Source organism: Glossina fuscipes, unplaced genomic scaffold, assembly GCF_014805625.2.
Source record: "Glossina fuscipes isolate IAEA_lab_2018 unplaced genomic scaffold, Yale_Gfus_2 60, whole genome shotgun sequence".
Taxonomy (NCBI): domain Eukaryota; kingdom Metazoa; phylum Arthropoda; class Insecta; order Diptera; family Glossinidae; genus Glossina; species Glossina fuscipes.
In genome coordinates, this window is record NW_023998432.1 from 1,152,511 (window position 1) to 1,178,473 (window position 25,963).

The window sequence follows — 25,963 nt, forward strand, 5'->3', positions numbered from 1 at the left end:
TTCATTATCTAGGTTAGAAAATCATAAGAAATGCACTAAACTTTAACATAAGGAAACCCTATGAATTGAAATATAATAATTCTCTACCCATAGCACTGGAAATATATAGCAGATAGCATGTTTGTAAATATGAACACATATGAGCGCCAAAATATTCGCAAAATAATTTATTACTAGACAATAGGGAAAAATATATGTATGTTACGCAGTTTTAAAGCTTCTTTTTTGGACTTAAAAACGAATTGATAAATATATATGTAAATAAATAACTTACTAGGGCCCAGACTGGAGATGTAATTAGTATCCATGAATCCAGATATCCAGGAAATCCAACATAGCATTGATTTTTATAAGAAAATAAAATTAAAAATTTTGAAAAGTAACTTTCATAAGTTGACGATCAAAGAGAGTTATTTTATTTTACAATTATATTATTATTCATAATTATATATATAATATACTTCGTATTTCTTATGGTTAGACGTTATATATATAGCAAATTGACTTATACGTTGTAGTAAATTGGGTTTAAAATTCAATTATTTAACATCGAAGGATTTTATAGTAAAATTCTTAGCTCAACTGATAAGAGATTAACGAATTTGCATTTTGTGTAATGCGAAATGCAAAAAACATTCGTGAGTATATGAGGAGTTAAATTTCGATATGCTTTTGTGTGATAGGCTATGACAGATTAGTAAGTTACATCTTTTAAAGAATGTTTTCAGATATTCAATAAATTGTACGTACGTAATAGAATCAACGGTCTCAGGGTCTAATAAACCGTCTAGGCCGCGCGAGATCCTCATGGCTTCACGACGTGCAGGAGAAGCGCCTGTTTTTTTGTGCATTATATCAAAGTAATAAGCCAAAAGAACTGGGCTTATTTGGGTAACCTCTTTCTATGTAAAGAATAATGTCAATTACTACATAGCCTTCGCCAAAATCCGCGAAAACTTTACCTTACGTTTACATTCAGATGAAGTTTTCGGTGGTGGCTCAGGTTCTTCTTCAACCTTTCGCTTTGCCAAAATTTCTTCTTCTTCTCCATTTATCTAGAAGATGTTTACACGTATGGATGTCCTTTTTTTCACTTTAATAAAGAATTGAAAACCTACCTTTTCACCCGGCAGTGTCGAATAAAATTCTTCAATTTGGCAAGGTTCCTTATTTTCGGGCAAAATGCCCATTTTCTCTAAACTATCCCAACCAGCTGGTCTAGAAAGCATAACAAAGATCCGTTTGATATTAAGATCTATTAGAAAACATCGAAAAATTACATTAATAGTGCATCTCTTTCTACAACTTGAACAGGTAAACAAAATCGAGCGCCAGTGATTCGGTGTATTAAGAGCTCATGTAGAAAAGCGCAATTTTTTTCATTTTTAATATTTGTATACAAAAGAGAGGCGCCGTGTTGCAAGCAAAAACGTCTTATCCACTGCTCTAAAAATGTAAAATGTTCCTCCTGAAAACCATAATCTTTTCGTAACTCGGCCATGCGATCAGTCTAAAGAAAAGAAAAAAAATTACAAATAATAAAGTTTCCTTAATTTAGTACAACCACTTATTTGCCTGAGTGACTACAACGGCAATGTCCAAACCAATGTTTATTTTTAAAGCTTCTTCTGTTAGCGAGTCAGTTTCATCTGTAGAACTAATTTTCTGTTTGCAGTTTTCCGGGGTATTGATATCATTTTCTTTGCAATAATTTTTCCATTTTTGCAGTAAGCGCTGACGTGCTTCCTGTTTCTCTTTAGTATCCATACGTAAGTTTTCTACATGACGCAACAACATATCTGAACAATCAGTTAATTGATCCATCCAAACCCATGGTTGCGCCATTGACACGGTCAGTACAATTGATATTTGAGTGTAGCTAGTTGTGTTTATAATCATATGTAGGAGGTTTTCGTTCCCTGGTATACTATCCAAAATCCAAACATTTAAACGCGTTATATCTACAACATTTAATATAGAAAAATATTCAGACAAATAAGTTTATAGAAGATAACACAAGAAGCATTTCCTACCCTTTTCAGATTCATCTTTAATATCAAGGTAAGCATATTTTAGTCCTTGGCCCAATATGGGATTTTCCCCGCCTTGCAGTTTTTTTATAAGTGTTCTTTTCCCGGTGGCCCTGTCGCCAAAAACCAAAACTGTCTTTCTTGACACACGTATTTTAGGTTCTTGCTCTTGAGCTCTTGGAAAACATATTTATTAACTTATTGAAATACCTCCAAAAAATAATTAATGATGGTGAGAATTAGTGAAATGATTTGCCTTATAAATCTGACCATAAGAAAGTACAAATTCGACCTGTTTTGGCGCAATTTAGACGTATTCTTGATTTTTTGTCTTTGCATCTCATATTTGTATTACGTTCTTTAGACGATTTACTACTAAAAGCAACATTTCCAGAACCCATTTTGAAATCGCTCAGATAATAATAATAATAACAGAACTAAAATTGTACATGATCAGCGTGGATTATTCTGACTGGAACGCGAATTATTACTCTATACGAATAAAACCTTTTCTCCTAACGATTTGACTTGCCTCTGAGCTTCGCCACTTCTTCCTTATATAGGCCATGAATTACGTGTGTATCAGTGACGATTACCCAATAAACATTATTCGAAATTTATTTTACAAATTTCGCACTTTATAGAAGCAGGTATGCTCAACGAAGTGGAGCAACTGTGAGAAGTGACAGCATTTATCTATGTTTTCTTTTATAAGAGCAACTTGTTTATGCTGACATATTAAAATAGAAAACCACGCGATCTTTCGCTAGAAGTTTCTATTAACTGTCGTAAGGGAAGGAAAAAGCACATGTGACGCAAAAGAAAACCGCACTAAATAAACATATGAAATCATTCGCAACCAAACAAAAAATAAATAAATAAATAAGTAAATAAGATTATATTCGGCCGTGGCCGAATTTTTTACAAATACCTGCCTTATCCTTAAAAATTGAAAGGAGAAGAAAAAATATTCACACTCTATAATATTGAATGAGCGTGGCTTATTAGCTCTATTTTCAGAATAAAAGTGGAAATTTATATGGTACATGTGTTGTACATTATCAGTAAAAACTAAGAAAAAACACGGAAACAAAAGGGGAAAGTTTTCAAATTCTCTTGCAAGCTTATAGGTGATATCTGCACTTTTGCCAACAGAAGAATGTTTACCACCTATACTATACCGGGGTAAAAACGAACAGATAGACATGCTTAGGAACGAATTTCGAATTTAAAAATGCTTGGTTTAAAATTTTTCACCTTCTTGTATATGTACTACAACATCATCCATGAGTAACGACCAAAAAAACAAATTTTTATCCTTTTCGAAAAGCAGAGGTGTTCTCAGTTTCTATGATACTGCAAGGTGTCTTTCGACAGATTTATCCCATTTTCAATACCAACCTGCGCACATAAAATTGAAGTTGATAGCTTCATTTTTGCGGTCAGAAGTATGTTTACAACGCACATACTTAAATCGATTCAAAGTTTGATGCTGATCAATAATATATATACATTGTAACGTCTGTGAAGCTTTCTTCTGGGCGTTGGAAACGTTTTGAAAAAATGAATATACCTTCGTCATTTTTCCGCGATAGGTTAAAAAACATATAAAAACCTTTGAAAATTTCCAAGTAGCAATTTATGGGAGAGTGTTTGGGATTGATCTAAGTAACTGTAACCAACCATCTAATCAAGTAGCTGAAACAACTACTTACAAAAAGGCATTAGCCGATGCGTAGAATAATGAATCTTGAAGACTTTCCATTCTATTTGTTAGCCAAGGGATTTTACGAGATAAGAATTAATATTACGAGAATTTTTCAATTATCATAGCAAAATGAGAAGAGATATTTAAATATCTTACCGTACGGTTAAATAAAAAAAAAAAACAAAAACATGTTACACTATGTTTCTATCGTAATGGCAATTTTATGTTACTATCATGAATAATATAAATGTTTCTGTATTCTGTTCCGTTACTCATGAATAGAAAAGCTTGTGTCTTATAGCATCTGATTTAATCCTGTTTAATTTTATAATCTCTTTCTTCGATTTCAATTACCGACAATAATTTATACCTCGTATCCTAAGTTTGCTTTTCAATTTTAATAACTTTGAGAATTAAGACAATAAACCGATGGGTGAACGGACAAATCGAATAATTAGGAGATTTTTGAAGTCTCTAATTTTGAGGTATTTTAAGCAACTTGACGCAATTTGTATTCTTTCATTGCCTAGAGACACCTTATTATTTCAATTTAGGAAACTTCTTGCCTTTCTTAAAATACAAAATACCAAGATGCGGATCGTACCGATCGATGTATAATAAAATCAGTTTTTCAAAGGTTATATCAATGTTTTAGTTATTATGGCCGCACCGCATCGCACTTATACACAAAACAATATGCAACAATTATAACAAGAAATAAACGAACACCACTATACGAAATTATAATAATGTCTCTAAAACACGCTATTGGGATGGTTTAAAGAATAAAAGAAAAAAAATATATATATAAAAAGTATGTGTTCTCTTAAATACATAATAAAGAAGACTAAAGAACTTGTAATCTCATCGTAATCTAAGCGGTTTAGAATCCCTAAGTTATATTAAAAATAAAAAAACAATTTTTACTTACTTTTCCGCTGGATTCATTTTTTTTAATCTTTATATAAATGCAGAATTCGTTTTATTATACGTAATATTTTTTTTTCTTCTTTAATTTCAATATTTTAATCGATATTAGCAAGTACTGTTTTCTAAACGTTAAAAAGTAGCGTTACCCGCGTTATTTAGGACGCAATAATACGAAGTGACGAGTTTATCTTCCGTTGACGTATACACACAAATTAAGAAACCATATGCAGGTTTTTGAATGCGACTATGTATCTTTAATAAATATCGTTCCATTTCTTTGTTTCACTGGTATGTTGAAAGTTAGCCGATAGCCTGTGTTGCTAGTGCTCAATGTCTCTTTTTTTAGTCTAAGAATTCAATTCATTAGTCTAAAATTAAAATAATAATAATAATAATAGAATTGAATGAAATAAAACAAAATGATTGTTTTCGAATATTAGGAAAATATTGCAAAATGTAACAAAATTAGAATTATTGGGTATGTTGGAAATGCAATTTACAATTATTTCCTGCTATGTTTATTGCTAATGTTAAATATATTTTTTTGATAAGACATACTTTCGCATTATTTATTTCAAGTTTTGTCCGTGGTTAAAGACTGTCTTCGAATATTAGGAAAATTTTGCATTAAAATGTAACAAAATTAGAATATGTTGGAAATGGAATTTACGATTATTTATTGTTGATGTTAAATATGTTTTTTTGACAAGATATACTTTCGTTTTATTTAGAGAACTAATACAAGATTTGATAATACGTGGATGACATTATCATTCCTTTACCAACCGATTAATAGAATATTGAAAAACTAGAAAAAGTTTTAGAAGTGGCACGAAAACATAATTTTCAAATCGAGTGGAAAAATGCCAATTCTTAATGAAAGAAACATTCTTTTTCTGTTAAGGATATCCCCGCTATCTTATAGTAGAATTGTAATAGCTATGATTGAAACATTTCGCGACCATGTCGAAGAATGACGGCAATATGGCATAGTATATTGCCATTAAGTAAATATATTTCACAAACTAATCGATCGAGATAATTTTATTAAAAGATTCAAGTCAGATTTTATACATTAAAATTTTTAAACTTTATAACCAAGTAATCTATATTGAATATAAGCGTCGCTCGTACAACATGGTTGTAAAACAGGATATAACGCACGTTACAAATTTTGCGATTATTAGAACGATGTTTTCAGATAACATGATTTCAATATATTAAGCACTTCAACAAGGAGAATTTAGACCCCTTTCGGACACAAGCCAATTGTAATATTGGGGATACATGTAGGTGTTGAAGGTGTAAGCTCACTGCATAGTTTAATATTTTGTTTCCAAAAGTTTTTATTCCTATTTCTAATGACATTTATGTTATTAGGTTATATGTGCAAATTTGCTTTTAGAACCGATTAACCATTTGTATAAGGTCATCGTTTTTTCTTTTTTTCTCTTGATTGATTGGTAGGCATTAGGTTAAAAACGTAACATCCAACCAGGCAGTGTTTAAAGGTTTTTCGTATTGCCCTTGAAAATTTAGGCTGTAGCGTTGTGTTTGTTGTCATTATTTTTATTAAGAATTTTTTAATGTTGAGTTTTATCATACAAAACTTGTTAGCGTGTTCAATTTATGATTGGCAATTCATAGTCTTTATACACATTAAGTTTTATTTCTTGCAAAATAAGCAAATGTCTTTTTTATACAACACATAAACTCGAAAAATTATTGGTAATTGTTAGTGATGCATTTATTGCCAGCCGTGGTGGTCGCAACAATGTTTTTCTCATTGGTAACACCCCTATTGCAGAACGTTTCTTTAACAATTGTTTTGTTTCTGGACATTTATTTTAACCCGCTTGAAGTGATACTCCTAGATTGCTTATGTTGCTGATGGTATATATTTTCTTTTTGGAAACGAATGGGTATGGCACATCTTCTTATTAGTGTTGCCATATTGAGAACTTCAAACTTGTCAAATGTTTTTTTTTGGTTTTGTTCTCTGTTAAAAAATAAATAATGAAAAAAAAAATCGAAGTAAATTTTAAGAAGAGTTAATTTGTTTTTTTCGGATCAAGAACAAGAATTCTTATTTGCTGATTGACCATTATTTTAAATATCACGCTGAACTATGTTAAAAAACATTGTGGAAGTGTGCAAAAATAACACCTTAAGAACTCATCGATAATTGAAATTTAAAATTCAATACGATATCATTTCAAAAGGGAAAGCAAAAACAAAACAAATAACTGTTTGTACACACAACGCAGCCGACACAAAAAGTGCACTGTATCGAAATAAAAAAGACAACAACTGAAACAACTGAAAAAGGGAAATATCGCATTTCGGGAATAGGGACAATGCTACTTCCTATTGCGAAGCTCAGCTTACTCAAAAAACATTACTAAACGCTCCGACTCCATTCCCTTTCATAACTTGACTGCTGCGATTTTGCATCCTTACGGAATACAAGTCCGTCCGCCTGAAATAGCTACCCACAGCGAACCACCTGGGAGTCCGAGCTGTCCGTAAACGTCTGTCCGGGGTAATAAAGCATGAGCCACCTCCTCCAGCATAGGTTAAGAACCCAAGTGTATAAAAGCTTAGATTCAAAATCTCAAAATGTTTAATAGCAGAGTCAAGAACTCAAATGAAAAAAACTTAGATTCAAGAAATCAATATGTATACAAGCATAAGCCAAGAACTCGAATGTAAAAAAAAAAGCTTAGATTCAAGAAATCAATATGTATACAAGCATAAGCCAAGAACCCAAATGTATAAAAGCTTAGATCGAAAATCTCAAAATGTTTAATAGCAGAGTCAAGAACTCAAATGTAAAGCTTAGATTCAAGAAATCAATATGTATACAAGCATAAGCCAAGAAGTCGAATGTAAAAAAAAAAGCTTAGATTCAAGAAATCAATATTTGTACAAGCATAAGTTTGGCAACTCTGCGTCGTGTTGTGGTCGCGTTTTTATTCAATGCAAGAAATATTTTAATTTTTTAGTGTATTTCTTGCTTTTATTTTTATTTTTTGCTTTAATCGTGTTCAATTTTATAATATTATAAACATTTATGTGAAAAATCATTTTGGTTTTGTGTAAGCAACAATTGAGCTCTTTGTAAAAAGTCTCTTTTTTTTTGCCTGTTAATCTTTTGTTTACAGTTCTTTAGCTTTCGCTCTTTATTTACAGTGGGCAAAGTAGTGAGATATTTGCTTTAATTCGCTGCCAGGGAATTTTTTAGTTTTTCTTTTTTCCCTTCATAAGCTACTTTTGTTGTTCCAATTGACATGGATTGCTTATTTACTCCATGTCGTGCGAAAACCGGCCCTGAATCTGAACGATTCATTTCTTGTTGGTTGTGTGATCGCTTTGGACATGCAAAGTGTGCTGGTATTACTGGCCGTGCTGCTGATGCATTTCTTGACCCTTCTAAAGGTTTACGATGGTCATGTCCTGACTTTAGAAAGCGGGAAATTTATTTCTACAAACTCTTCACGGAGACGAGAAATTGTTTCTCAGATTTGAGCAAAAATCTCGGCTCTTTGTAGGAGAAGTTTGAATTAATCAAGACTAGGTTTGATGAATGTCGGTATATTGCGCAGTCATCTTCCTCTCCAGCTAACAAAGTCTCAACGCGTAGCGTAGCGTGTGGTTCGTCACCTCCTAAGTCCGTTTCGTCGGTGCAAGTTAGCGATTCCCTAAAGGCTACAAATAATGTCAGCGTTTCTGCTACGGCTGAGTCGGTTGGTAACATAAATGTTACAAATAGGCCGAAAAATCCTTCTGGCTTGAGCTATGCTGAAGTGGCAAGGGTATCTCCTCCCATAGATGTCACTCAATCTTCTCAGGCGTCATCGCCCAAAACTAATAAGGGTAATAGTAAATCGTCCTCTCCTCCTCGCTGTTCGAGTGTAAATGCTGTTCGCCAAACTGAGCTGGTCGCACAAGCTGCTCGTGCAAGTCTGATTACCCCCTCTATATTTTCCCCAACTCATAACTCCCCATCCGTTAACCCTGCTGCTTCCAGTACTGATGACATATGCTTGAAGGCAGTTCCTCCCAGAAAGGCAATATTTGTGTCAAGATTGGCACCAGATACATCTGTTGAAAACATAAGGGGTTATCTGGCAGCGAAAGCCCCTTCTGTCAATTTAAAGCGAGTTAGTATTTTCAAACTGGGTCCTTCTCAATCTAGAGCTATCTCATCTTTTAAAATTCTAGTTCCGACCGAAAATATGGATTTGATTTTAAATAAACCATTGTGGCCGGTTGGATCCTTAATGAAGGAATTTATCCCTCGGGACCGACCCCGTATTGCGAATGCAGTAGCTCTTTCCCCTTCAAAAAACTAAATATTTCTTCAGCCTCATTTTCTCTCATTTATCAAAATGTTAGGGGCCTAAATTCAAAAATTCGTTCTACCTTCCTAAATTCAGTGAGCATGGAGTTTTCCTGTTTGGTCTTCACTGAAACCTGGTTAAAGCCGGATCTACATTCGTCGGAACTTTTCCATAATTCGTTTTAAGTTTTCAGAAACGAGCGTTTGTATCGCAATGGTGGTGATGTTTTAATTGCCATTTCTTCGGCACTCCCCACCTATTCGTTTGAATTTCCAGCTACTCCCGACGTTGAATTTATCGCCATTCGAGTGAAATTTCCTAATAAACACTTATATGTGTCCTGCTCCTATATTCTCCCAAATTCGGATATCTCTGTATATAAGAAACAGGCCGCCCTCATTTGTGAAGTGGCCAAGCAATCTGAACCTACCGATATTGTCCTTGCGTTGGGTGACTTCAATTTGCCTCAAGTCAATTGGTTTTACAGTGATAGTTCTGGCTGTTTGATTCCTACCTCAACATCTGATAAAGCCGTTGTGTTCTTCAATGCATTATTTGATAATAATTTAGTTCAATACAATGGTACCCCTAATTGCAATGGTAGATTTCTTGATCTCTGCTTTGCAAATTTTCCTGAGGTTTGCGTTAATCGTTGTCTTCCGTTTAGTTTACCTGAGGATCCATATCATCCAGCATTGGGTGTTTCCTTTCATTACAATTATGTTGGTTCGTTGAACTTTTATAACGTTCAAAATTCAAATTCTTCGTATAAACTTTATGATATCCATAAAATCAATGTTTCCATACTAAAATCACATCTTTCTCATATTGTGCTCGATTTCTCAGAGGAAAGCTTACTGTCGTCGTTCTACAATATATTAAATCAAGCTATTTCTGCATCCGTTCCGGTCAAGCAGTCTCGTCCTCGAAGCAAGGGTTTAATAAAACAATTAAATACTACAAGAATAGGAAAAACAAGCTTTTCAAAAAATTTTCGAAAAGTGGTTCTTCTTTCGACTATTTCGCTTACTCTGTTGCAAGGCATAAATTTAATTCCCTCAACCGCCAATACTACTGCAGATACCTTCAGTTTGTTAAATCCTCCTTGTTTGGTAACCCTAAATACTTTTTTAAGTTCGTTAATTCCAAAAGAAAAATCTCCATAAATCCGTCGTTTATGTCTTTTAATGGCTCCGAGTCCTCGGATGATTTTGAAACCTCAAATCTCCTTGCGGAATACTTCCGAGAGAACTTTTCAACTGCCAATTTTGATTTATCGGTAAACCATCCATATCCGATTTCTAATTCGATTTCAATTCCTAACTTTGTTATATCTGAAAATGACGCTTTTGAAGGATTGAGCTCTCTGAAATATAATTGTTCGTCTGGACCTGATGGAATCCCCTCATGTAAACTTATATCTTGTGCTGGCGAGCTTTGTGATGTTATCTCAAAGATTTTTAATAAGTCTTTGAATTTAGGTGTTTTCCCTTTGTGTTGGAAGACTTCTTTCCTTATTCCTATTCACGAATGTGGTAGTAGGCAACTTGTAGAGAACTACAGAGGCATTGCCAAGAGTGTCTTATCTAAACTGTTCGAGCGAATTGTGGCTCAGCTTATAGCCTTTTCCATGAAATTGTATATGGTTTTTGAAAGGGAAGATCTACGGTGACCAATCTGTTAGAGTTTACTTCTCATGTTTTCAAGGCTTTTTCTAGTGGTTCTCGCACTGATGTCATTTACACTGACTTTAGCAAAGCATTTGATATTGTTAATCATAGACTACTTAGATTTAAACTCCAGATCTCTGGCTTTCCTCTCTTCTTAGTGGAATGGTTAAGCTCTTATCTGCATGGTAGATCATTCAGGGTTTTGTTTAACCTCGTTACCTCGGATGAATTCCCCGTGACGTCTGGCGTACCTCAAGGTAGCCACTTGGCACCTATTTAATTTCATTTATACATCAATGATTTGCCCTCCGTGATTAAATTCAGTGAGATTTTAATGTATGCTGATGATGTGAAACTGTTTTCTTCTTTTTCCGTAGAATCGCAATCACATCATCTTCAAAGTGATTTGAACAATTTGGTTGCATGGTGCTCTCTCAATCTTCTGAAACTAAATCTAAATAAATGTAAGAAGCTTTCTTTCTTAAGAAGGAAGTCGTTCAGTACTGAATACTTCATTGATTCGCACAGGGTGCAAGACGTCGATTCGTTCATAGATTTAGGCATTCTATTTGATTATAAGTTACGTTTCAATTTGCATATTGAGTCCTCGTTAAACAAAGCTAGGTCCGCGCTTGGTTTTATGAAGAGGTGGTCCAAAGAGCTTGATGATCCTTATATTAGGAAAAGCCTTTACACGTGTTTGGTTAGACCTATACTTGAGTATGCCTCTGTTGTGTGGTCTCTTTCATATAGGTGCTACGTAGATTCAATTGAATCTATACAAAAGCAATTCTTGCTGTTTGCCCTTAGGAATTTGGGTTAGGACCCGATTTCCCCTCTTCCACCCTATGAAAATAGGTTGCTTCTGTTTTACCGCCACTCGAGAAACGTAGATTTGTTCTTGGTGTTTCCTTCTTAATCAAATTAATAAATGGTGCAATTGACTCGCCCGCATTACTTCGTGAGATAGGCCTTAATGTCCCTAACCGCTTCTCTAGGCACTTTATGTTGATAAAGCTTAGTCAATGCAAATATAATTTTGAACTGTTTAACCCTCTCAGAGTTGTTTGCAAGAACCTAAATGACCTATATTATTTATTCTCATTAACGGACTCTTTAAAGTCCATTAAAGCAATATTGCGTAATACGCGCGATTTACCTATGTCGTATTTAAACTGACTTAACCTTAAATATGTCATTATGAGTCGAAAATTAATTTGTTGTTAACAATTATCGGTTGCCAAGCTTATGCATGTTTGCGATGGCTTAGGGGTTCACTTGCAATTTGGTCCTGTATCGGTTGCGGGTGTGGCTCTATGCTAGTTGTGTACATGCTGTTTTTTTTTTTCTTTTTTTTCCTCCTTATTTGTTTTATTATACTTATACTAAGTTTTATTATTAATTAATTTTAAGATTTACTTAAGAGTCAATTGAACTCGACTGCCATTTTGTTTTAATTGAGTTTCTAGTATAAGTGGAATAAATAAATAAATAAGCCAAGAACCCAAATGTATAAAAGCTTAGATTCAAAATCTCAAAATGTTTAATAACAGAATTAAGAACTCAAATGTATGAAAGACTAAGTAAAAACTCAAAAGTACAAACACAAGCAAAAACTGAAAGTGTTTAAAAGCAGAGTTAAGAACTTAAATGTATAAAAGACTAAGTGAAAAAACTCAAATGTATAAAACTATAAGTAAAAACGCAAAATGTCCAAAAGCATAAGGGAAAAAAACCCACAATGTGCAAAAACAAGAGTTGAGAACTCAAATGTAGAAAGCATAGGTTTAAGAATCCAACCTGTATTAAAACATAAGTATAAGAACACAACCCGACTCATACAATTAAGTAAAATCGAATCGGTATGAACGCAGTAGGGTACACACACAGAAGCTACAGCAGCACTGTACAAAGCTGATAGCACCGTTAGGGCAAACAAAACATGCAGAACTGACCTTAGGTAGAAATCTATACATGCAAAACGAACAAACTTCAGCAAAAATCTCTATGCTGCAAAATGCGTAGATTGTGTAGCACCGTTAGGGTATACAAAACTTACAGGAGTAAGTTCATAGGTAGGAAAAATAAGAACATACGACAATGCATAAACTGCACAAAGGCACGATCACACATGCCAAGCACGTAGAAACACACAAAGCAAAGCGTATGCAAACACAAAGGCATAGTAACGCACAAACACTCACGTACCGAACGGTGGTTGAATCACGCGATTTGGTACCTGAGAGTCTGCTGAGCAGACATTTGAGCAAGCGTAGTGATGAGCTAGACGTAAGTTATGTATAAGCAGGATCATGCAAGTCGTAACTAAGGTTGCGACTGCAGCCAACCTAAGCTAAGCATACACCTAACCATATGTAAACACCTAGAATATGTTGGCAAGAAGACAAGCGAGCGGGACTTCAGCTATAAAAGAGCAGCGCATCGCACATAATCTTTCAGTTTGGTGTCATAGCCGTCTAAGGTAAGTACCTACGGACAATTTGACGAGTTGACCTTTACAAAGAATTATTTTTTCTTTTGACTTTACGGATAGGGGATGTGTTGGTTTAGCTGTTAACCGCCATCCCTGAAAGACTCTTAGGACTAACCCTAGGGATAGGGGATGTGCTGGTTTAGCTGTTAACCGCCATCCCTGAAGGACTGGGAGGGAACATCCTTTTTCTTTTTACATACGAAGGACCATCCAGAGACGAACTAGTGGCCCAGGCAACTATGACAGTGGCAACGTTTCCACTTTTCTTGTAGTGTTCCGCGATAGTTAAAAGAAAACAAAGTAATAATAAATAGAAATAAATCTCGCACCACGTGGAAGTCACACCAGAAGTCGCTGTACTTCTCTCCAGTAAAAAGGAAATAATAAATAAAGGAATTTGTACACCATTCCCCCCGAAGGTCCGGATTATTTTTTTATTCTAAATTTTCTTGCAACGAACCTTGGAGTGGCTGAGTTATACCCCGCCCAAGAAAACCCGTTACAACACAATCTGCGAAATATGGTTTGGGCACAAGGCCTCACAGTTTCCCTCGAAAATGGGGACATCAGAACCCCCAGAGGCAGAGCTCATGCTCATACCAGAAGTGAGTATAGTGTATTTATTCAGTCTAGAAAAAATGCTTTCCCAACAGTAGAATTTGGCCGAAATTTATACCACGATTTCGATTACTTTTCATAACTTTTTTCGTTTCTAACAAAAAAATCAAATTGATGTCTTCCAATGCCCTTACGATAAATTCTATTGCCGCCAATACTTCACTTAACAACATCTATAACGAGTATATATCATCCGAATTTGGTGAAATCCGTGGTGTCGCTTCTATCTCCTCTGATTTCATTGAACTTGAAGTCCACTCAAACGCATGTCGCAAGAATCTGCCCAAATTCGGTCTCCTACCTGGCTTCTGCAAAGTTGCGGAAGTGATGCGCTTCATTAAACTCGACCAATTCTTTAACTCCCTTGTGCCGTTGGAATCAATCCGTTTGAGTCTTTCCGGGAATGTTTTGCCTTCCAACAACTGTTTGGAAGGCATTAACTTCCCGGTTAAACCATATATCGAGCCGACATTACAATGCCGCAAAGGTTGTAATATAAAAAATGTATCAATTGTAAGAATGATCATTTATTTAATTCGAAAACTTATTCTTCTATAAAAAAATTACTAAATCCAAAAACGATTCAGCAGATTGAAGCCTCAAATATACACCTTCTCTCGAAATGCTCGAAACAATAGTTTTTCCTACTCTCTAGAAAGTTTCGCTAAATTGGACAAATTCAAGATTTTCTTAAAAGCAGCAATTTAGTCTTACTAAATAATGCAGATCCTACTCATTTTGGTTCCATCTCTTCTTCCATTGATCTTTCAATCTGTACACCTAATCTAAGTTCTCTAAATATCTGAAAGATCCTTAACGACACCTTAGGTAGTTCTCACTATTCAATCGAAATTGGTCTCCATTTGTGTCCTATTATCCGCTGCTACTCACATACCCATATTCCAAAGTATATCAAACTTTCTTTACTTAGCAATACTATCTGCAACATTTCAAATACCACTCAAAGCAATGACTCTTCCGATTGTTTCCTTGATAGACTTTCAAATACTTTCACAGGTGCTCTGAACCGAAACTATTCTAAAAGATCCTACTCTCCTTTATTAACATAGTAAACAACCCTCCATGCATATGTGAAGTCTTACCATCTGTTGACCATATCCTCTTTGTCTGTCCGAATAGCATGACTTCTATTCGTCATTCCACACTTCACAAAGTGAATATATGTGGTCTTCGTGACCACGGCATTCTTGACGTTTTGTGTTTTCGCAATTTAACAGCTTACGTTGCAATCTTTTCCATTTTTAAATCATGCCATCAAGATATATAAGCGTTTACAGTTAATTTATGAACCTACTCTCTTTTACACTTTTTTGCTCTCTCATCCATGAATTCCTTCATATAACTTTTTATACTCATATATCGCATTGCATCTTACACATCGGAATTTACTCCTCGTTCTTTTGTTCTATCCTACGTGACGAACGGATAATATGCGTATTTTAATACAAAGTATAAAAAAAAAATAACGTGGAGAACGTATAACACGCAAGATTACCAAATAATCACTAAAATAAATAAATAATAATATCATATATCCCATCTAACCCCAACTTTGCTAATGCCCAAACAAAGAACTCTGTGTTCACATTATGCCTTTTTCACACATCTCAGCGAATTTTTAGTTATTAATTTACTGAATAACACAAGAAGAAGAAGAAGAAATAACATTTTGCCTCCAAGTTGCTACCTAAAACAATTAAGAATAAGTAAATTGAGTTGTATAAACTATCAATAAGCTAAATATATAAGTCATGGCAGCGATGGTAGGTCGCCGTAAGGATATATGGAGATTATTATATAGCTTAGTAAATTGTACTACAACAGACTTGAATGATGTTTTCGCTTTTATTAACGATATATTGTGCAAAGAACATAGTTTGATAAGACAATCAACGCGAGAATCGACAAACTGTTTCCAGGATACTTTTATATTATGGCTGACAAGCAAATTGATTAAGTGTTTTACTTTTCAAGATGAAAATATGTAAGTATGCTCAAGTTTTTGGATTGCTGCAGCTTTATTTTAACGTTGTTTTCCTTCATCAGTTTAGAACAAAACTTACAAATTCAACATAAGCTATTAGATTCGTGCTTAATTAACCGCCCAGCCCTGTTTGAACGACTGGTAACGGCTTATGTGCAAGCTATAGATCAACTTATCGAATCATATGCCAAAGAGGACCTCTTGTCCGATAGCCCGAGTCAACTATATATAACAGCATTTACCACAACGGACACTTGCTTAAAAACAATAGACGAGCATTTTAGTTTTGATTGCGTACAAGTAAGCATTGAAGAAGTGAATGACATTGCACAAGCTCTTCTACAAGTTGTAGATCATTGTCTGATTGTTGGGTACGCCGATTTTCCCGCAATATTTGAAAACTCCCTACTCATCATTTTTAAAACGCTTAAAGAATGCGATATTATTACAAAGTTATATTGTTTTCAATACGTTAAAAGTGTTTTTAGGAAAACTACGATTTTAAATGAACATTTACATGGCATATTTGAATTGACATTGGAGGCGCTAACTGTAATATGGGAAAAATTGCCTGTTTGGTTGGACAATAATTGCTTCTCTCAAGAGACTTTCAACGATTTAATTGATGAATCGTCTTCAATTGTAGTTACGTTGGCAAGATTTCATCAACAATTGATCAACAAAAGCCAAATACTTCAACATTCCGTTAGCTTAATGCAATATACTGTAGAGTTACATCATTGGCGAAGTGAACGATTGCATTATGATTTAACACTTCTAACTCAATTTGTTAGATCTTTAATTAACTTTGCGTTTCCCTTGATGCATTACTATCCGGAAGTACATCAAAATTTATTAAAGAAAGAATTAAATCAATCGTTGAAAAAATCATCAGAGTCATATATTTTGATGATGCGTTTATTGCCTCCTTTAATTAATATTAAACCTTTAAAGGAAGAAACGCAAATACTTCTGCAATATATATGGAATAAAATTGATAGTTTTCCTCAAAAAAACTATATTTTAAAACACGATTATGATGCAGTTATAGAATCAATAGCTTCATTAATGCTTATAGAGCACTCGTTAGTGCGAAGACAGCAACAAAAATTTCTAAATAAGGCGGCGGATTTGGATTTAAAAAACTTACCACTTAGCTTAAATGCTGTTGATTTATTGATCCCACTAAATCTAAAGAAAGAAAGCGTACGTTTGACCTTAGAAAGTATTGTAACTAAACTGAAATCAATATCTACGGATGGCAACAATTTCCTTGATTATTCAGTTAAGATGGCCGGGCTTATATTGAAATCGGATTTTATGCGTAGTTTCCTCACCCAGAAAGCGCAATTTGCGCTCTTAGAGTTACTTTTGCATCCTTTAAAAAGCTCTACCGTGTATGTGAAACAATCCCAGTTAGTAGACAATTGCTTAGATCTTCTAAATCAATTACAATTTGAGGTCTCCTTGGAGGCGCAAAAACTTATTACCGCCTCGACAGCGGCCATAATCAAGAATGTGTTCGAAAATTCGTCGTCTCTCAGTTACAAGTCAAAATTTTCTCAGAGCTTAGAGCACTTTTTGGCATTTGGATGGTTTGAAAATGATTTCTTATTGAAGGAGTTTAAAAAACTTTTGCTTAGTTATCCCGATTTATTTTACATATTTTTGAAAAACATAAGCTGCCTTAATGCGCAAAAATCTTATACCGTCATTGCGACATTTGGAGCATCCTCCGAAATTGCTAGTTTGGAACCGTATCATTGGTTTAGTCTGGAGATAATTTGCCATGAATGCCAACCATTTGTTAAAAGTGGCTCTGAACTGATGAAATATTTAGAAAATCACGAGGCGGTCATAAGACTTCAATACGAAACTCAGGCTTTTGAACGAGAAAAAGGCTTACCAGGTGAAGTTCACACTCATTTGCTTCGGCAGCTATTTGTAAAGCCTCATTACGCTTTCGCAGTCAATCATTTAAATAACTATAATGTTACAGTTGAGGATTGTGTTGAAATTATTACAAAATCCTTGGATATTTCCTGTTTCCATTTGTCTACGTTTAGTTTAATGGTTACAGAATGTTTCAAACCTCATCATGAAAGCAAGTTTTTGCGACCAATTGCATGTGCTCTTCTGCAGCATACTACGAAATCGTTGAAATCTGTTAAAAATGTAGACTATCAACGGGCTGTGTTACAACTACTTACTTGTTGTACGGAAAATGGTTGGTTAAGCGAACAGTGGCTATATCATTTTTTCAAAATGACTTTTTTCTATTTAATACATCCAAACTCTAAGGTGGCCCATGAAGCCGTTTTATGTGCCACAGAAATGTGTGCTCGTTATGGTATTCAACCCATACAGTTGTGGAATTGGTATAAACGCGATGCATTAAACTTATTGAAAGAACTTATTGTCTTTTCATATCTTGCGAAAGGTATTCGCATGACTAGATCGTTAAAATCTGTAAGTGAAAGTAAATCATTTTATTGCGTTTGAAATCTTTTACTAGATTGTTTGATTTTCTTGTTTAAAACCTTTAGTTCACCAACATGCTGGGTTTCTCTTGTGTACAAGAGTTTATCTGCAAATATTATCGGCTTTTAGTTGCCATAATTCTGCCATATTGTGTTAAGGAACCGCGTTGCAAGGGCCTCATTATTAGTATTTCAAAAATGACACGCAAACCCGTATCTAACCTGTTCATTGTTTCATTTCTACGCACATACAGTCACATTTACTTAACTGAAGATTTTGAAGTGGGAAACGCTTGCATTGATCTAATTATTAAATGTACGGGAACCGATCTCAACCATTTGATGAATGCAGATGTTAAAGTGAGTTTCTAATTACTTTTGAATAAAAGCAATAAATCTTGTGCTTTTGTAGCAAACTGTTTCAGAATTTCTGGTGTATTTTAACAGGAGTCCCCTGTTTGTAATGCAAGCATTTCAGTGCCTGTTGCCTCGTGAGATAGGCGCTAAATCGTTGACGAGTCCCACACTTGAATTTACTAATTTTATTGCTGATCGTTTTTTGGGAGTAATAACATATTTTCAAACCTGCTTAGCCGAGCCAAATTTCGAAAAATCCCTTAAAGAAGAGACTCTCTACAGTTTAGCACAAATTATGCGCTTAATCGGTTCGCAAAATGTAACGCAATTTCGCTTCAAAATTATGGCTATGCTTAGTTTTGTTCTAACTCTTCACGATGGAAATTTGCAAAATATTTGTTTGAAAATTTGGCATATTTTCCTGCATATTGTCAATATTCAAGAATTGGGACCGTCGTTAAGTCGGATAGTTGCTACATTACAACCTCTGCTACCACAAAACTTCGAAGAAATTAACGATATCTATCATTATTTGATTTTAAAAAATGATAATCTTCTCGGTTTGTATATCCCGAATTTATACTTTTTGGAAAGTGAAGTGAATCTTAGATCGGAAATTCACGCTTATGTAAAACAACAATCTGATCTGTCGAAAACTGAACGTTCAAGTTTTTTGGAAAAATTGGGGTTTCTTTATAAACAAATCTCCAATGAAAACCTGCAAGTTCGTATACATGGATTACGATATTTAAAGAGTTTTATTAGTCAACACCGCGAAGAAATCAACCATTTAACGTTGGATATAATAAGGGTTGATCCTTTATTGGAGAATATTGTTGATAATCTGGTATCGGGCAGTTGTCACGAGGACAGGAGTATGCATTTGGCGTCTGCGAAATGCTTAGGCGAATTAGGAGCTGTAGATCCAAGTTATATGCCTTCAAACTACTCCTTTGAAAATGGTATCGATATATCGTTGAGCGTACATACAGACGACTTTGCGGTATTAGCTTTAACCGAACTATGTCGAGCTTATCAATATAAAAAGGAAACAAAATATGTAGATAACTTTTCTTTAGCCATTCAAGAAACCTTATCGGTTTTTGGTATATCACCTAAAGAGAGTAAGAAACTTAATGTTTGGATGGCAATACCGAAGCGAACGCAACAGGTTATGGAGCCGTTCTTGAGCTCTTGCTATACAGCCAGCAAGCGGGAAAATAAAAATAGCGAACATCCTCTCTTCAAAAGTAACGCATTGAACTCTTATGAAGATTGGGCTTTTGCTTGGAGCTGTCGTTTAATAGATTTGGTGCAAAATGACGAAACTAATCATCTACTCAACTCATATAAACCCAGTATGAAACGTGATAATAATATGTTGGCATTATTCTTTCCATATATATTGCTGCATGCTGTGCAGGAATGCGATGAAATCGCATTTCAATGTATATTTGAGGAATTTCAAGCAGTGTTTAATTATGGCGGGTCTGATCCTCGAGATCACATCCAAACAGAATGCGATTTGGTTTGTTTTAAAGAATTTAAATCAACAAAATATTCAGCACATAATGTATCAACGACAATGTTAAAAAAGGTGTCCAACTTTATGGATACGGGCAAGAAATTAGAAACTTGTATTAAGTTGTGTTCCGAACAGTTGGACTTTTTGCAGAGATGGCTGCGAGAATGGCAGCGTGTGCACATGGTTGGAGGCAAAATATCAGAACCGGATCAGCGTTACAAAGCGATCGAAGAATTTATGAAAAAGTTTAATAAATTTAATGTGTCAAAGGCCAATTACGATGCGGGAGATTATACACGAGCTTTACTCTATTTAGAGGAATATATAGAAGAAAATATTGAATCAAGATTGCAAGAGCAACTTTCCTTTTTAATTGAAATTCATGGTAAACTTATGGATTCTGATTCGGTGGAGGGTGCGGTTTATCTCAAGAAGACAAATCTTACTTTGGCCGAGGAGATATTGGTAAATCGTATTGTAGATCGTCCTCAAGATACGATTACTTGTTACGAACAATTGTTGTGTAGTGGTGATACCATCAATCAAGAGCATATCAAAGGCATGATTGATTGTTATCTGCGAATGGATATCTCTGCCACAGCTTTACTTACATTTGATGGTTTGTGGCAGAAGTTGAACGATCAATATACTGATGATTATTTTAAAGAATGCAAATCTGAATTGCTTTGGCGATTGGGGCGCTACGATGAGCTTGAAGATTTGTTAGAGAACTCAGTGATTAAGAGTAAGATTACCAATTGGAACATACAATGCGCTGATGCATTTCTATTGTTTAGACAGCCAAATGAAATTGACAATGCTTCTTCGCCTGGATTAGCTTATTTTCAGCAACAGTTGGATAATATTCGTAGTAATATCCTTTTTAATATGCGTTTGTGTTCCGGTGTTAATGAGTATTCCTATGATAGTTGCTATGACGAAATGATAAGATTGCATATGTTGGATGAGGTGGAAAAAAATAAAGTTCTAATTAACAATATTGTGACCAGTATTAAGAGGCCCGTTCAAACAGGAAATTTGAAAGAAGAATGTATGCGCAAAATCCAGGATTTTTTTAATAATTGGAATGCGCGATTAAAAATTCTCCAACCCATGGCGCGCGTTGTAGAACCCGTATTTTGTTTGAGACGTAATCTACTTTCGGAAACAAAGCGCATTTTGTCTAAATACGAAAATCATAACAAAGAACTGGTGAAACTCGTTAATGATTGCGTGAATGAGGAAATTGGTAAATTATGGATACGCAGTGGTCAAATGAATCGTGTAGCTGGTTGCCTGCAACAAGCACAACTAAGCCTTATGAAAGCCGAGCCATATAAGCCTCTAACTTTATTTTTAGAAAAAGCTAGACTAATGTGGCAAAAAGGAGAACAAACCTATACATTTAAATTGCTAGAAGAAAATATTCTTCGTTTAGAATCTTGTTGCGCAGGAGACATACGCAAACTTGATAACGTTCAGCGTGGCTTATATGCTGAGGCAAAATTTCTACAGGCTACCTATAACGCCGAATCTATGAATATTTGTTCCGAATTGAATTTGCGTTATTTCAAGGAAGCTTTGGAAGGCAATCGCTGTTCTGAAAAGTGTTACGTTCATCTAGCTCAATACATGGAAAAAATCTACGATTCCTATGCGGTAGATCAGAGGGAAGGAGAAATTGGGTACCGTCTATTGCAAGATATAATGCTAAATTACGCTAAAGGTTTGAAGTATGGTTTTGCCAACGTCTATCAATCCCTACCACGCCTACTGAGTATATGGTTGGACTTTACTTCGTACCTGGCAAGTTTATGTGATAAGCCCGCCTCAGGTTCGGCAACAGCTACAAAGTTGGCGGCGTTTCAAGAAATAGCTCGCAAAATGAATGATTTAATTAATAACTGCAATAATATACTCTCCACTTCCATTTTTTATACGGCCTTTTCTCAATTATTGAGTCGGATATGTCATCCTTCCAAAGAGGTCTATGAAACTTTAAAGAATATCATTGTTAAATTAATCGAGCATTTTCCTCAACAATCTTTATGGATGCTGTTGCCGGTTTTTAAATCATGTCATTCCACTCGTATAAAGCGCTGTCATCTGATTTTTACAGATTCTCGCTTAGACAAGCCAATATTTCAAAAGTTACTAAAAGATTTTAATATGCTGTCAGAGCGTCTAATTGAATTAACAAACAAGGATGTAAGCTTTGATCGTTCTTATGAATTAAGTTCATTAGTTCGGCAGCTGCCGCGCCTTTTTCGCGATCCAAATTTTTCAGAAATTATGCTACCGTTTGAAAAATACATGCAAATATCATTTCCCATCAATGCCAATGCTGCAGAATCTCTAAGTTTAAATAATAACAACGAAGTTGGAATGCCGAATACCAGCGGTGATGGTTTCGCTTCGATAATACCTAGTAATCCATTCCCTTATAAGTCTGTATATATCCGAGGTATCAGCGAAGAAATAGTGGTTTTACGTTCAGCTGCTAAGCCCAAGAAAATTTGTATTGAATGTAGTGACGGTTTGAGTTATAATGTAATGATAAAACCGAAGGACGATTTGCGGCGGGATTTTCGCTTAATGGAATTCAATGGTCTAGTTAAACGCTATCTACATCAAGATTCTCAGGTAAACTTTCATGGTGAATATATTTCGCATAAATATGGTTCCGACAATGTTTTTTTTTCGCAAAGGCACGTCATCGAAGTTTACGCATACGTACATATGCTGCTATCCCCTTTAATGAGGAATGCGGTTTAGTCGAGTGGTTGCCTCGATTAAATTCATTTCGTGGGATTTGTACTTCGTTTTATCGTATGCGCGGCCTTGGTGTGCCTGATCGCATTTTACGCCAATGTGTTCTTGCACAAACTGAAAGTATTGAAAAAAAACGTGCTTTGTTTACTCAAAAGCTATTACCCCGCCATCCCCCATTATTTCATAATTGGTTTCATCAACAATTCCCCACTCCACATAGTTGGTATCAAGCACGTACTGCTTATGTTAAGACTGTAGCTGTTATGTCCATGGTTGGCTATATACTGGGATTGGGAGATCGTCATGGCGAGAATATACTTTTCGACGAAACAAATGGTGACGCTGTTCATGTCGATTTTAATTGCCTTTTTAATCAAGGCGAATGCTTCGCATATCCCGAAGTTGTTCCTTTTCGTCTTACACACAACATGGTTTTCGCGATGGGCCCTTTGGGTGTTGAAGGTCTCTTTCGCAAATGCTGTGAAATTACTTTGCGCGTTTTAAAGGATGAAGCTAAAACTTTAAAATCAATTTTACGTCCATTCGTTTATGATTTGGGTAATTTAAATCGCACTAAAGCAAAATCGTCGCCCGACTTGGAAATAACCGATCCTAAAGCTATGTTAGACGTCAGGCGTATCGAAGAACGTTTACAGGGTTATGTAAGTGTATAAGAGTTTATAAGTATTTTATTAATAATGGAAGTTGAATCATTACAGGTGAAAAAAACTGAAGCCAATGGCATTCCCCTATCTACCGAAGGTCAAGTGAATTTCTTAATTAATGAAGCTACCGATATTGATAATTTGGCTGCCATGTATGTCGGATGGGGTGCATATCTTTAAAAGTCACATTCACTGAGTTGTGTAATTAAAAAAAATAAATGTATACCTTAGAGAAAATTATAATTAAGTTTTCCTTATTTTCAATTCTTCTACAAAATTACAGATATGTTTATAGCACCCACGTAAAACTAATAATGTATATAAGCGTTACCTTACATAGGAGATTTATGGTCATTGGCATTGTATACAAAGATTTCACAACAGGCCGGCTACTGTTAAAATGTAATATGCGGGTGAGATCCAACTTAATGATAATTTACATAACATCAGCGATCATATGCAATCCAATATAATTATAAACGTTTTTACTAAAATGAATACGCGAATACGATGACGAAACATAAAAAACTGTTGCGAGAATGCAAAGAAATCAAACTCAAATCATAGTGAATCAAAAGAATAAATTGGTTATGTTAGTATCGAAACTTAGTTCCTTAAGAAGAGCATTACTTGTATGGTTAGGTATGAGCATTGCTGAAAAATTTCTTAAAACTTCGCGTCGCAGGTAACGTTTGATAGATCTCATAACTTATTTTGCATTCAGTTCCATCTTCATGATGAGCATCATCAATTAGAGATTTATGTGAGTTGAGAAGTATTTTACCAAGTTCGAATAATCGTTTATGGCTGGCGTTTCTAATAGATTTATCTTTAAAATGCCAATTTTGTAGTTTTAACAAATTTTTTTCTGTTTAAAATTCTACATCAAGAATCTTATACAGGTTTGCTTGGAATGGCGTTGATTTATGTCCTTTAGCTAATGATTCAAGAGTGCTCAGTAACAAGGTAGTCAATAAATCTGGAATGCCTTTGGCACGCATATCATGAAATTAATTTTTATGACTTTACTGCAATTTGTTCGTTTTTGTTGAAACCTGGGAAAATGCCAAGGGTATACGTATGAATATCGCCTCGAATCTTTTTTTAGTATGATTATCTCATATATTTCAATATTAATGGTTTAAAAGAACTAATGATGGTTAATAAGGGTAGAGCCAAATTACTGTTCAGCTCTGCTTTTAGTGCTGAAAGTTAACTTGAGCTTTTACGGAAATATTCGGAATTATTTGTAACGTGCCAATCTAATATAAGATAGATTGGGTTATCAAAAATGCTGCGTCTGATCTATTCATCAAGTCGGTTTCAGAGGAAAAGTTCTCCCCAAGTCTGTCAAGTTTAATTATTGTAACCTCCCTGTGGATTATATCGTACCCATCTTTAAAGATTTTAAATGTGGCAGATATGGGCATGTGTTGCAGTTTTTCAAAGCCAAAAACAACTGGTGTCTTACTTATTGCACCGTGTACTGAAACTGTGAAGTGATGAGGTGTCTGTCCTGTGGTTCAAGTGAACACAAAACTCTGAATAAATCTTCCTTTAACAGAGAGGGTGAGTTAACAATCAACAAGATTATGGCCATTACAAATTTTTCCTACAAAGAAGTGAAAGAGATATTTTCCGCAAATTGCTTTGAATGTCTGGATGATAATTCTTATGATGGAAACTTCCGTCCATTGGGGAACTCGTTCGCCAATTTAGCTAAGGAGGATAATTAGAATGTTGACAAGATTTTAAGAAAGAAAAAATGTAATGCAGTCGTTAAAAGGAAATCTGTTATTTCCACACCGTCTCCCAGTTCACCTCTAAAGGTCTGTAACAAGATCACAGCGGCCAGTGATTTCGAACAACAATTTGTGCTCTTCGGAACTTGATTGACTTAATCTCTGCGATTAAAGATTGTACCCGTCCGATGATCCTTCAGAATCTTGTTAAGGAATTTGAAGAAAAAATGTCTTATTGTGTTGATTCTCGCTACGATCAAGTGCCTGGTGCTTTGAGTAAATTCGTCGGAATACCGTTCTTATTTAAAATATGATCTCTTCTACAATATAAAATCCAAAGTGTTCGGCGTAACTTATTGTGTTTAGATTTTTAGATGAACTCAAATAATATTGAGGTCTGCATCTTAAGAGAAGCTTTTCTAAAATAAGACAATTTGTTAAGTTAAAAGTTAAGTTAAAAGTTTCAATTATATATCAGCCACCAAATGGCATGAAGACGGCTATGATGGTGTTAGCCCATTAGTCCAGAAAGGTGTCAATTCTAGACCTATTCCTTACAATTCTACTGTTGGCGTTATTATCATCAAAACCATCAATTGTAAACCGGGTCATTTAATGTAGCAG

The 25,963-nt window shown here is 34.9% G+C and overlaps 2 protein-coding genes across 4 annotated transcripts; one reads left to right on the forward strand and one right to left on the reverse strand.

Annotated features, from left to right (window-relative positions):
* Positions 1 to 6: 6 nt before the first annotated feature.
* LOC119637600 (cytoplasmic dynein 1 light intermediate chain 2-like) lies at positions 7 to 4,890 on the reverse strand. Of its 2 annotated transcripts, XM_038033759.1 has the most exons (9): positions 4,670 to 4,890; positions 2,034 to 2,206; positions 1,576 to 1,961; positions 1,281 to 1,510; positions 1,119 to 1,218; positions 963 to 1,055; positions 751 to 902; positions 275 to 285; positions 7 to 173 (listed from the first exon to the last, which is right to left on the reverse strand). In XM_038033759.1, exons 1-9 carry the CDS (start codon positions 4,684 to 4,686, stop codon positions 43 to 45), a joined length of 1,293 nt encoding a protein of 430 aa, XP_037889687.1. In that variant the 5' UTR covers positions 4,687 to 4,890; the 3' UTR covers positions 7 to 42. The 2 variants fall into 2 exon arrangements, with proteins under 2 accessions (XP_037889687.1, XP_037889689.1); XM_038033761.1 differs by lacking the exons at positions 7 to 173; positions 275 to 285 and adding an exon at positions 499 to 684 and having other exon boundaries at positions 4,670 to 4,889.
* Positions 4,891 to 15,542: 10,652 nt separating this feature from the next.
* LOC119637590 (serine/threonine-protein kinase ATR) lies at positions 15,543 to 23,993 on the forward strand. 2 transcript variants are annotated; one of them, XM_038033733.1, is made up of 7 exons: positions 15,543 to 15,798; positions 15,861 to 18,267; positions 18,345 to 18,638; positions 18,691 to 22,803; positions 22,869 to 23,594; positions 23,652 to 23,798; positions 23,881 to 23,993. In XM_038033733.1, exons 1-6 carry the CDS (start codon positions 15,566 to 15,568, stop codon positions 23,775 to 23,777), a joined length of 7,899 nt encoding a protein of 2,632 aa, XP_037889661.1. In that variant the 5' UTR covers positions 15,543 to 15,565; the 3' UTR covers positions 23,778 to 23,798; positions 23,881 to 23,993. The 2 variants fall into 2 exon arrangements, with proteins under 2 accessions (XP_037889661.1, XP_037889660.1); XM_038033732.1 differs by having other exon boundaries at positions 23,652 to 23,793.
* The last annotated feature ends 1,970 nt before the right edge of the window (positions 23,994 to 25,963 follow it).